This window comes from Lagenorhynchus albirostris, chromosome 6, assembly GCF_949774975.1.
Source record: "Lagenorhynchus albirostris chromosome 6, mLagAlb1.1, whole genome shotgun sequence".
Lineage (NCBI taxonomy): Eukaryota > Metazoa > Chordata > Mammalia > Artiodactyla > Delphinidae > Lagenorhynchus > Lagenorhynchus albirostris.
Window position 1 is genome coordinate 87,849,617 of NC_083100.1, and position 13,847 is coordinate 87,863,463.

Genomic DNA, 13,847 nt, shown 5'->3' on the forward strand with positions numbered 1-13,847 from the left:
CGTCACATTCTCTGTGACACGTTCTCTGACCACCTTATTTAAAATTGTATGTCCACCCCCTGACCCTGCTCTCCAACCCTTAATCCCCATCTCTCCATAGCGTTTATCTTCTAATATACTTTGCAGTTAACCCGTGTTTATTTTGTTTCTGTTTCTATCCTCCACTGTAACGTAAGCTCTATGATGGCAGGGGATTCTGCTTTGTTTTCCTCACTATTGTATCCTCAGTCCCTAGAACATACTAGAAGCTCAGTGATATTTGTTGAATAAATAAATGAATGAACAAATTAAGATATCGGGTGGAACTGCTTTTTGAACTGCAGAGCACGATAAAAATGCTAATTATTCCTACTATTATTATTCCACTGACCCCATGACAAGGGTCACATACACATTTACACTCACATGTACAATATCTTCTCTTTTTTTTTCCCCATCTCTATGTCTTATCTTGGTTTTGAGACCCCATCTAATCAATTTTTGAGGCTATTTACTTGGAGGCATATTTGAGTCTTTCAACTATTTAGTCACTAATTCCTAACTCTTCTATTAGATCATTTGGAGCACAGTCTCCATTTTAGTCCCCACTACTTTACCCCAATCATCTTAAACTTTTCTCTAGACAATTGCAGTAGTCTCCTCACAGGTGACTTTGCAGTTTATTTTAACATAAATACCATTTCTTAAGTAATTGTCCATGGCTTCAAATTATCTACAAAATGCTTCCTGTGGTACTCAAGGTTCTTCATTACTAACCCTGACCTTTTTTTTTTTTTTCTTTTGGCTGCATTGGGTCTTTGTTGCTGCACTCGGGCTTTCTCTAGCTGCAGAGATCAGGGGCTACTCTTCGTTCCCATGCGTGGGCTTCTCATTGCAGCGGCTTCTCTTGTTGTGGAGCATGGGGTCTAGGTGTGCGGTCTTCAGTAGTTGTGGCTTGCAGACTCTAGAGTGCAGGTTCAGTAGTTGTGGCACACGGGCTTAGTTGCTCCACAGCATGTGGGATCTTCCTGGACCAGGGCTCTAAACCGTGTCCTCTGCATTGGGAGGCGGATTCTTAACCACTGCGCCACTAGGGAAGTCCCTGACCTATGTTTTTGAGACACTATTTTTCAGCACTATAAATTGTTCTGTTGGCCCTTTTTATTTCTTTATACTTCAACAAATAACTTGTTGATTATTTACTGAGACAGACACTATACAGTGGCATTTAGCAAGGCACCATCTCTTTTCCCCTTTTCTTATAGCAATTGGTTATAGTTTAGGAGGAATGAAGGAAGAGAAAACCTAGCATCTCAAAATCATAGATCCAATGCAGACTAGCTATAGGTACAATGAGCAGTCATTCTGATTTTTCTGGAATAGACTTGGTTTATACTTGTTGCCCCCGTGTAATTATTAATGTCTTCCTTCACCCTCAGAACTCTCCCTGTTTGGTAATAAATCATATAGTCTCTGTCTATAAGCAAAAATAATTTGAATTTTCTCATGTGCTCTTTCCCTACATTAACTACAAAGGTTACATGACTGTCTAAAGCAGAATTTAAGTCCCTTTCCTCTAACACCAAGACATACTTAGAAATATCACACATAATGTTTGGTGGAGAAAAGCCAAGATGGATCTTATAACCTGAATGTCATTTCAACTTTAGTATAAAACATTTGTCTCAAATGCATTTCAATAATTACTGCCTTAACAATTTTTATTACTCTACCTCTTGTCTGAAATGTCCTGTATTTACTCTCCATTTATCCACAGCCTACCCACGTTTAAAATCATGCTTATATCCCCAGACTTTTCTTTGTATTGGTATCCATCTGTCTCTACCTGTGATCTCTCCTTTTAGCAGTTATTTTCTAAATCACTTATTTGGCACCTTTTGGTATACGATGTACTTTTTTTTTCCTTTGGGATCTGTTGGTGTAAGTAGTCTGACTGCATCTTTCAAGACAAAGACGGAGACTTATACATCTTTGATTCTATAGCACCAACTCTAAGGCCAAATTCAAAGTATGCACAAACAACCTAATGTGAAAAAAAACAACAATGATTATGATAGCAGTGGTAATGAGTGTGGTATTGATGGTGTATAATAAGGTAAAATATATGAATTTTCAGAAAATATCATAGTGTGAGAGTGGGAAGAGTTAATTATAGATGAAAGATGTGTATTTGTGTGTGTCTGGATGTGTTTGTGTGTTTGTAAAGTATATTTGTTTTAAGTTATTTTGGGGTCAGGGGAAGAGGTTGAGGGAGAGAAAGGAAAGACATACTGTATCTTATCAAATGATTAAGTGGAAGATGTGCCGCCATTTTGTAGATTGCTAGGGGAAAAAGGCCAATTAAGCTATGGTGTAATGCTTTTGTATCACTTAGAATATGCATTTGGTATATACTGAAAGACATATTTACTGATGGATTTCTTTGACGTTGGATCATTCCTGTATATACATAACAAAGAATGAGTGATATCAAATGTCTAACACTCCTAACACTCTTTCACACTCCGAGGTCATCAATTGTGAGAAACATTTCTATTTCAGACATGTTTTTAAATACTTTTAAAAAAGAAATATTTTGTTGAATGGACTTATAGGGCATAAGTAAGAATACTGCAAAAAACAACATCTGATGAGTTTACTAGGACCTGAGGAAAGGCAACAGATCCTAAATATTCTGAAACAATGGAAGGAAAATAATGGACTTTTTGAATACGATCAAATGTAGAAACCTGAGTTAGAACAAAGCTTTATGGGATTTTACTATCACCCTCACTGTCCAGTAGCAGAAACTGTCAATTGGAAAGTTGTAGTGAAAAATATATTATGATATTGGGTATCTAACAGATGTAAAGGCATGAAGCTCTAGCATAAGGTTGGATAGTTAAGAACTAAATACTAAGAGATGGAGTTTACGTACAAGGTTTAATTTTTATTGCTGATTTTTCATTGTCTTGGAGCAGAGGAGGAAACTAAAATTTTTCTGCTCAAGAGCTTCTGCTTTGGATCAACATCTTCTATAAAACCTGCTTGCTGCGATAGCTCTATGCCTTATCTGATATGAGGAAGCCTCTAGTCCTAAACACAAATAGAATTCTTAACTATTTTCAGGATAGATTGTGTGAGACCACAACAAAGTTAAGTCTATCAGAATTGAGTGCTTGAGCTGAGTGGATAAAAATAAGAAAAATAATCGGTTTAGCTTTGTTGCCGAACAGAAAATGGGGACCACATTCATAGACCTTTTATGCATTGCCTTCTCACATTTCATCTTTGTACTGCTCTTGTGTTCATGTTCAGATCATTCATATTTTATTTTGAAACATTTTCATTTTCAGATCAGCAGTTGTGTGATCCTGGTGAATTTCTTTGCCACGATCATGTGACTTGTGTCTCCCAGAGCTGGCTGTGTGATGGGGACCCAGACTGCCCTGATGATTCAGACGAATCTTTAGACACCTGTGAGTAGAAAGGTTCTCATGCCATTCGGATTTACCTTACCTTTGAAACTAAATGTCAGCTGTTTTCACAGATGACTGCTGTTTCCGTTTATTCTTTTTTTTCCCAAATAGCCTAAAAACTTAAAACCCTTTGTTTGTGTGTCCTTTAAAATGACTACGCGAATGAGAGCATAAAACGCAGTTTTGTCGTGTGAATTAACTTACGAAGGGAAGAAAATGCAAGGTTATTTCAATGTGATTGTGTTACTCCTAGAAAAAAATTGACTTGAAGAGAAAAAAAAATCCTTGAAAACACAGCACTGAGAGGGAGTAAGGTCCTCTCCAATAATTTATCTCACACGTTTTGAGACAGAGGAGCATATAGAAGGAATAATGAACTAATCAAGCTTTAGCTCCCATATTATTTCTATTAATATCTAGGGCACTACACAAATTATTGAACATGTTTTCTCTTGCACCTGAAAGATAGAAACTACATTTATCCATCCATGCAGTGAGGTTCTTTGACTTTATAATATCAGATTCAGAACTCTTAATACACATGAGTCCTAATTATAATTGTAGCACTGTGTCTAACTTGGGAGTCCATTAAGGGTTTTGCCCATGTGAAAAATACCACTAAATCAAAATTGTAAATAATAACAGGACGACAGCTAAATCTGCTACACTTTCTTTTAAATACCCACTGTTGTAAGGAGTGTGAAGAGTCCCCTAAATTTTCATATTGATATTTTCTAGCACAGCTAATATCAGTTTTTACTCCCCACGCAAACAGGTATGTCAGCTTCTCAGAATCATCCTCAAAGCAACTACATAGTTCTGTGAAATCAACATGAAAAAAGAAAAATCCACCACTCTTATTGCTTGATATTGTAGAGATAATAATTATTGGTTCCATTTTCCACTTTTATCTACTTGTTTATAAGTCTTATAGATGGAACCAATATAAGTTTTGATGAAAATCTTGGTGATAGAAAGCAGAAGCAATGCTTATTCACTTTCTTCATGTTTGCTCGTGTTTTTAAAGTTTCTCGACATATGGGTACTTGAATATTTGCATTAGTTGCCTTTCTTCAATTTGAACAGATCGCTTTTTCGATAGTAAGAGGTTGTAGTTGTTTACTACATTTCTGATTTTCACCAATTTCATCAGTTTCATTCTGAAAACCTTTACGAGACCCCTATAGCATAGCTAAGGTTCTAGGCATGATAAGAGGAAAAAGTATATTAATAAGAAAATACTCTAGTGGATAAGTAAAATCTGATAAATCCATACAAAGGAATATTATTTAACAATAAAAGAAGACTGAAGTACTTATACATGCTACATGAATAAATCTTGAAAATATTATGTGAAGGAAAAGGAGCCAGGCACAAGAGACCACATATTTTATGATTCCATTCATATGAAATATCCCAATAGGCAAATCTATAGAGACAGAAAGTAGATAAGTGGTTGCCAGTGGCCAGTGGGGTGGAGGGGAATGAGGAATGTCTGTTAATGAGTATGGGGTCTCTTTGGAGGTGATGAAGTGTTCTAAAATTAGATTGCAGTGATGGTTGCACAACTCTGTTAATGTATTTAAATACATTGAACTGTGCATATTAAATGGGTGAATTGTATGGTAGGTGAATTATACCTTAACAAAGTTGTTTAAAAATGGAAAATAAGGAGAAGAATCTCAAAATTCTGCATATGGATGCAGATGGTATAGGAATGTGAAAAGACAACAATAATAAAATACCCCGCCCATGAAATATATAAGTAGTTGGACTACATTTCACCTGTATAAGTAGTGGGACTTAACACTGTTTAAGCCTTCCCCTATTTAGGTGCCATAGAAGAGTTTTCTTCTCGTTAGATGCAAGGGATGATCGCCATGGCATAATCGGACTAAAAAGTTAAATTTTTGAGTTTTGGAGTCTTGCATTTTTGCCCCGATCCTACTATCAAATTCCTGTTGGGAAACATGACAGAGACATGAGAGAGATTTGCAGAATCCATACGTAGGAAGGCAGGTTGAAGGAGGAATGCCCTGGAACTTGTACCTGGCACAGTGCAAAAGTGATTGAGAAGAAAAGGCTGTGTGGTCTGTCTAGCAGGAGTTCCCTTCATGCTTTTGAATAATAGAGAAAAATGATGCTCCCTTTGTACTCAGGAGGGGGATTAGTGGGAGAATCAGGCTGGAGAGGATCTGTGGTACAGAGGAGGCACAAGGACCTTGGTGGTCAAAACTCAAACCCAAAGAGGAAAGAGACCCCAAAGTGAATACCAAAGTGGGTGGATAACAGTATTCCACTCCCCCTCCCGTGCTGGCTCTGTGCTTCTAGGAACGTGGCCGATACCAAGCAGGGCCACGCCAGTCAGCTAGGCTTGTGTTTGCTGGCCAGCATCTGCCCTGATTGATTGAGCTTCTGTTCTTAATGGTCAGTGTCTCAACCACAATGTTTGAAAATGTTTTGAGTATCCATCTTGCCCAGAAGGTAGACACCACCTTGTGTTCGGGGGAAAAAGGTAGGTCCTTCAATTCACAGAGATTAGGGGCTTTGGCGGACTGAAGCTTCAAATTAGGAATTGCATGTGGGTTAATTGAAATAGAGATAGATTTTCTTCTTATCTAGTTTTTAAAATGAAACTCATACCTCCTCAAGATATTTTTGGCAGTTTTCAAGTATATAGTTATTTTCCTTGATAAAATTTGGTGAATTCAGTTTTAAAATGTTTTCCCATTTTGGTCATTCTTATTCTACTCTCGGGCATCGAAATTGCTGAATATCCTCAAGAGCAACACTAAAAAAAAATTCTTATATCAATGTAGCAACATAACAAAGAAAGAAAAATACTCATTTTTTTTTTTAACCTGGGTGTTTAATCTGAGTAACATATTTGGATCCACATTTAATTAGCCTGTTTCAGATAAGTGGTTTCAGTACTAACTCAAATCTGGACAAGCATAGAGAAAAAGCTTTATGGAAAAATCAGACTTTTTCAAATTTAAATTTCTCAATCCAGATGTTCACAGTTACCATTTTCCCTAAGCATAGTGCTTTGTAACGTGTTGTTTTATAACATTCGTATGCAGTCATCACTGATCTACATAAAATAATTGCGTAATTTTATAATCATATGAATGTATATACATTCAATGTGAAAGATAAATACTAGAAATCAAAAACCTTGAAGCTTGATTCTTAAGAAGGATAATTTTGTGCTCAGTGTATGAACAAAAGTATGTTATCATATTTGATCTGAAGACAAAGTATGTTGTATCTACAAAATAGTAGATGAAAACCGCTGATGCAATGCACTTATTTTTCCTAAATCCACTTAGCCTCTAAAATGATAAGAGGACCAATATAGCATAGAATTTATTATGACATTGTGAAAGCTCTGCCTTGACAAAATTCTAACGGGAAAAAAGTAGATATTGTCGAGGAGGAGGAAAAGCTTTACTTGTGAGAGGCTGATGACAAAGATGCGTTAGAAGATAAACATGCCTACAGAAAAACAAAGGAAGTGAAAATCAAAGGACATTGAGGTATTTGGGGACCTGAGAGGTTAACAGGCACATATTTTCTTTCTCTTCTGTGTTTGTTTAGGCCCAGGTTGTAGGGGTATTTTCTACTATTTATGGGGCAGAAGTGAGATTTCACTAACAGCAATCCAAGGCCAAAGAAACCCGTCTTGAATGGGGTTGATTTACCACTAAGCTGATTGCATGTTGGGATGAGTTTTCTAAAATATGAGATTAGAGAAATTTAATAATTTCTATCCTTACCGTTGAATATGAGAAATGGTTCTTTAGCCTTATGTTACAAATGAAAGTCTTTATTTTGCTACATTATTTGAAGTAATTTGTTAAGTGTCTAAATGGCTAACCATCTTTTAGGTCCTATGAGGCAATGAGAAGAGAAAATCAGGAAAAATCACCCTCTTTCTACTCAATGCTTTCAATCCAGTTGTAAGTCTAGCATTTTGTATGACGAGAATTAAAGTAAATAGTAGAAATGTTATTTGTGGAATGAAAACTTGGTACCCCCTGTGACAGGGAAGTCTTCCTGAAAGGTGCTTTTATTCCAAGGTATTCGATACATAATTCCTTCTAGGATTTTCTGTTGAATGCTTAATGATACTTCCTTTCCAACAATCAGTTGCAGCAGATGTGTGATGTTTTTTGGCAATCTGATGTTTAAAATTAGATTCCTCCTTTTAAGTCAGGAAGGTATTTGTTCTGCTCCTTCTCCTTCTTCCTTACTGCCCTCCACTACCCCGCTTCAGAAAATCACGTAGAGAGTCCTTCTGCTATAGATCATGTTGTGGATATGACGACTCTTTGACTAACCGGGGAGTATAAAAATGACATTATAGGAGGGTAAGGTTTGCAACCTGGATACAGTAAGTCCCCTACATGGAAACCTTCAAGTTGTGAACTTTCAAAGATGAGGATGTGCATTCACATGGCCAATCATGGTAAATTAGTTCACGTGTTTGGCATACATTGTCACGTGAGTGCATCCTCTACAAGTGGTTGTGCTTTTGTATACTGTACAGTACTGTATAGAGCACAGTAGTACAGTATCTTTGTTTCAAGTCCGGGATGTCCAGAAGCAAGCGTAAAAGCAGTGGTAATGTAGCTGGTACTGCTAAGAAACACCAAGAGAGACAGGAGGAAGAGGAAATAACTGAAGAACCAAAGAGATTCACGACACAGGAAATGGCAAGGAGATTTTCTTTATTCGATAAGGCACTGTTAGTTTTTGAGGCAAAGGACCAGAACGTAGAACAATACACGAAGGTTACAACAGCTGTTCAGGATGTAATCCAGTGCAACCATGTCATCTATGATGAGAAAAAAAGAGCTACTACCCAGACATCCCTGGATTGTTTTTTCAAAACGTAGATAGAATTGAATCCAGCAAGGAGCCAGAACCTGTGCCATCCACGTCAGGCGTGAGTGACACTGCAGCTTGCCCTCCATCTCCTACTGCTGATGACCCTTCATCTCTACCCTCTCCCACCTCCTCTCCCTCCTCCAGTCAGTAACTCTTCTTGCCTGTTCACTCAATGCCAGCCCCTGTATGCCAGCTGTTGTACTGTATGGTACTGTGCTTTTCAAGGTATTGTAAGATTAAAAATGTTTTCTTTATTTTTTGCATATTATTTGTGTGAAAAATATTATAAACCTATTACAGTACAGTACTATATAGCCAATTGTGTTAGTTGGGTACCTAGGCTAACCTTATTGGACTTACAAACAAATTGGACTTACCAATGCGCTCTCGGAACGGAACATGGCCGTATGCAGGGGACTTACTGTAGTTGTTATAATAATTTTCATATTGACTCTACTCTGTCCTGTCCTTCTGCAAGGATCAGCAAACTTTTTCTGTATAAGACCATACAGTACATATTTTAGGATTCCTGAGCTTATGTCATCTCTGTTGCATATTCTTCTTTGTTTTTATTTGTTTATAAAACAGTTAAAATGGAACAACAAGCCAAACATCCTTAGTTTTACACTCTGTACAGAAACAGTCCACAGACTGGGTTTGTCTTGCAGGCTGTAGTTTGCCAAACCCTACTGCAGTGTCCTAGCTAAGCCGTGTCCGCTGTACTGCTGCGGAGGTGGGGCCGTGTCCGGGTACTGCAGCCACAGGAAGCAGCATAACTGGGCGAAGTGGAAGAACGGGGCATAGAGCTGTGTGTGTACCCACTCCCACACGGTGCCAGACTTGGGCAAAATGGCATTCTCTGCAAAAGCTGGCTTCTTTCTTCTATTTTTGCACATCTCCTTACGTGTGAAGATTGCATTTGAGCATAAGGGACAGACACAGGAGCTCAAACAAATAAGGGTTTACTTTTCTCATATAAAAAGGTGCAAAAGTGGACAATCCAGGATTAATATGGAAGCTCCAGAATGACACCAGGCTTCCTCTACCTCTTAGCATGGAGCTGTCAGTCTTTTAGCCACAGTAGGGCTTTTCCACCTTCCCCAGTAGATAATTCCATTTCGGCCAGAGAGAAGGGAAAGAAGAAAAAAAAGAAACAGCCAGTGCCAGCTGAGTCTATCTGTTTGTCAGGAGAATAGTAACTTTTACGGAAAGCAAACTCAGTAGGTTTCTTGCTTAGATGTCCTTCGCCAGAACTGATCACCTAAAGTATGGGGCAATGAGTATTTCCACAGGGCTTTCCAGAATAAGGTCTGTGGTTCTGCTAGTAAAGAAAAAGACTAGATATTGGGCGAGAAGAGGCCCCAGGTAGCGTGTGCCACAGTGTCTCTTCACTCCTTTTCCCCTCTTCATCCACTGAGGAGAGGTGGCAGGCACAGTGCATGATCAGGGCTTCTGAATCCCAGATGCTTGACACCAAAGCCAGTTCCTCCAGATGAATATCTTTGCTCTTGTACAACAGACTAAGTCATTCTGGGTCTCCATTACCTTATCTGTAAAATGGGCATGATAGTACCTCCTCACAGTAAAGTGCTTAGAATAGTGCCTGTTCCAGAGTAAGAGCCCCTCTCCACCCAGCACCCCCTCCCTGTATTCCATATGCCAGAGCTCTGACCAAGCACCTTACCCTGAGGGTCTTTTGATAGAGCACGCTAATTGCCCCCTCTCCCATTCTTACTGAAGATTGGCTTTATTCTCTAAGGTTGTGGCTAGCAATAGGGTTAATTTACCACATACGCTAATTCAAGAGAAGTTATTAACAGTTTTTAATAATTAAGTATATTACACTCAAGCATTAAGATAAATAAGGTGTAGACATTATTTGGGGACAGGTGGCTTTTCCTAAGAACTCTTCCAAAGACATCATGTTGATGAATTAGCTAAAGTTAAAATATATGGCTAAAAAACACATTAATGAATAATATTATTTAATCAACATTGCAGTCCTGAAATGTAGCTGTTATCTCATTTTAAGAAATGAGGAAACTGAGTTTACAGTCCTTCTATGCCCTCTAAGTTGGCTGTTACCGGTGAAAGCAGAGTTTGTATTTCTTTCAACTTGCCCTTCTTTTTATAAATACTCAGGAAAGGAAGAATCTAACTCCTAAAAGGAAGCCTTAGGCCACCTAATTTAAAAATATGGTATCATTTGAAAAACATAGATGCTATCCCAACAGTTATATCATACTGACTTTGGAGGTAATCAGTTCTAATTGAATAATTCAGTAAACACACCATGTCTCCTGGGTAATAGGAATAGAAGCATTTGTGAAAAATGAAAATGGCTGTAAGTTATTAGGGTTAGATATGCCTCTGCATGAATTGACCATTGCTTTGACTGCATTTCCATTGTTGTAGGATTCTAAGCTTTATTTAGATAGGAGGATATTAATGAACTCCTTATATTCGTACACTGACCTTTCCCCTAGGATACGAGGTAGAAATCCTTTTCCGGTTTCCTTCTAAACTTTCTTTCTTTAACAGAGGTCAGAGAAATAAAACAAAAATTCAGGTGGGAGGTTATTAGCAAACAGATACTGCCCTTTAAAAATAAATAGCAGAATAGGGCACTGAAAGTAGACTATAGGAACAATAAAATGAACGGAAATATGGTCCTTGTTTCTAAGTAATAGTGATTTAGAGGTCACTTTGCAATGAGCTAATATATGAGAGCCACAGAGCTAAGCTTTTCGTTAGGAAGAGAAGCGGAAACGATCTTACAGATTAAAGGGAGAGCATATGAGACCCATGAGGGCAGTTTATGTCTCTTTCAATTCTTTTTGTTTTGCTCTTCATTTTATTCTGAGGCTTCCCTCTTTTGCAATGAAGAGGCAAGAAACATTGACCCTTCTTTCATAATAAAGAGACTTCCACTTATGAGTTGATATGAAGGGGAGACAGGAAGGTGAGGAACAGTATAATTGGGAATTGAAAGGGCCTGTCTAAGGTTGGTTCATTTCCCCAGCACAGTGGGGACGGGATGGAGGGTGACATTTCCCTTCATCCTGCCCTGCAATGTGCTAACGGGTCTCTGAAAGTTTGCCTCCGCAATTTTAAGCAAATTTGATTGGAGGCATAGGTGATAAACCTGAGTGCACCACAATTCACAGAAGTGGAGCAAGACCAGCTTTGCAGAAGGCCTTGCTGTTCTTCAAGAAGCCACTGCTGTTTGGTTTTCTGATCCAAGTTCACAGGTCATAGGATAAAAAGGAACTCATGTCCCTCAGCCTGGACTGGAAATTATAGGCAATGAAAACTTTGAAATGATATAAAATAAAGGGGATTAAATAAAATTATTGAATTCTAGAGACATCTCTGATACAATCTCCTTGCTTAAGGGATGAGGTATAGTAAACAAATGGTCTTGCAGGACTCTATTGGGACAAAGCTGAAGGCTGAGCAAGGAGCCTTCTCAGAAATGATTCAATCCATCACTTATCCACAACTAATCTAGCATGTGGGGTTGGGGGTGAAGGCTTCTTACCTTTCATGGGTGAGCAAATTTCTTCCCAGAGGAGGTTTTATTCTTTATAGTCAGTGTATAAAATTTACATTTGACTTTCACTCGGAAGTGCTTCTGCAATGACATATTTTGCTAAATGAAGCACTGAAGGATGTTTTGTTCTACGAACTTATTTTAATGGCAATGTCTTTTTTCTCTCTCCCTTCCCCCATATCTTATATTATTTCTTCCCTGAAAGCAGAATATAAAACCCTACTATAATATGCCTATGGAATTCTCAGTAGGACAAAAAGTATCATCCTTCTACTAATTGCTGTATTGGCCCGTTTCAGTTTTAGGCACAATAATTGACTTTGGGTTGAATATTTTCAATTAAAATCTCTGTAACATTAGGCTTTTTTGATTTTGGGGATGGGAGAAATTGCTTGCAAAGAGTAAAGTTCATGAGAAGATGGGTAAAAATAGGGCTTAGGTGGAAGGATACCAATTCAGTAAAGGTGGCTTATAGCAGTCTACTCATCTTGCAGGGTTTTTTTGTTTGTTTGTTTTACTTTTCTGAAAAATGATGCCTTGGGAGGGAAAAGTTTGACCTTATTCCTTGGCCAACCAAGGATCCGATACGAAAGGGGAGAATCTTTCAGCTTGCACAAATCTTTCTGGGTATTAAAAAGCAAGAAAGAAAACAAACTAGTAAATACTTCTCAACAACTCTGATGGAGTTGCCAAGAGAAAAGTAATTATTAATAAACTTCTTGTCTTAGACTTCAGCATACAGTCATAAGACTAATAATTTCAATCTTTCAGAAACAGTAATTATAGAAAGGACTTATACTTGTATAGCACTTTGATAATTTAAGGACATGTAGATTAGAATCAATAAATATCCTTTGACATAGTACCTATTTTTTGAGAAAAATAGGCCAGGTATTATGGCCATAAAAAAAATAAGAAATCTAAAGCACAAACAGGTTGCTTGGTCAAGAGTCTCATAGCTAATGGGTAACAAGGCTAAAACTGGAATTCAGAAATTGCATTTCCTAACTTTCTATTATAGCATCAGTTATGGGCTGAATTGCACCCCTCAATATTCACATGTTGAAACCCTAAAATTATACCATTGCAGAATGTAATTGAACTTGTTGCTAGAGGCTTAAAAGAGGTAAATTAAGTAAAAATGAGGTCATTAGAGTGGGTCCTTATCCCATCTGACTGGTGTCTTGTAAGAAGCGGAAATTTGGACACACTGAGGGACACTGGGGTGTTGTACACAGAGAGAAGGCCATAGGAAGAGGCAGTCAGAGGGTGGAGATCTGCAATCCAAGGAGGCCTTGGGGGAAACTAAACCCGGCAACATCTTGATCTCGGACTTTTGGCCTCAGCACTGAGAGGAAATAAATTTCTGTTGTTTAAGCCACTTAGTCTATGGTATTTTGTTATGGCAGACGTAGCAGATTAATATAACATCCTAGTATATGTCTACTACACTTCCATGTTTTTTATATTAATATAAAGAATACTGCAACAATTTAAAAATCCCTCCTTTTCCTTGGAGATATATACTAACTACCAGAGTACTGAAATTATAGGCTTTATTTAGAGATATGAAATGAAATCATCAGTTTCTGATGAAATAAAGGGCCCATTCCTACAGCAGTGGTCCTAACCCTCTAAGAATGCCTGATTTGATCACATAGTGCAATTCTTATACAAATGAAAAAACATTGTTTTAATAAAAAATCAGTAAATAATTACTACAGATTATTTTTTTCAAATATTTATGGATGATGGGTTGCTCCAAAATTTTAAAAAAGTAGTTTTGCCTTAATCCTTCCCGCTGGTGATCTAGAACACTCAATTAGTGGTGCAGTTGGAGTCCATCTCCGCAATGCTACGTATTTGCAACACAAAAGACAAACTTGGATTGATGGCTTAACTAACATTTTCTGAGGGAAACAGTAGAAATTCATAAGTGGTGT

At 37.8% G+C, this 13,847-nt stretch overlaps 1 protein-coding gene across 1 annotated transcript in view; it reads left to right on the forward strand.

Moving 5' to 3' along the window:
* Positions 1-2,010: 2,010 nt before the first annotated feature.
* Positions 2,011-13,847, forward strand: part of LRP1B (LDL receptor related protein 1B) — a 1,442,028-nt gene continuing 1,430,191 nt past the window's right edge. The window contains exons 1-2 of the mRNA XM_060151186.1: positions 2,011-2,074; positions 3,336-3,458. Of these exons, the coding sequence (XP_060007169.1) occupies positions 2,011-2,074; positions 3,336-3,458 (187 nt within the window). The remainder of the gene's footprint in view (positions 2,075-3,335; positions 3,459-13,847) is intronic.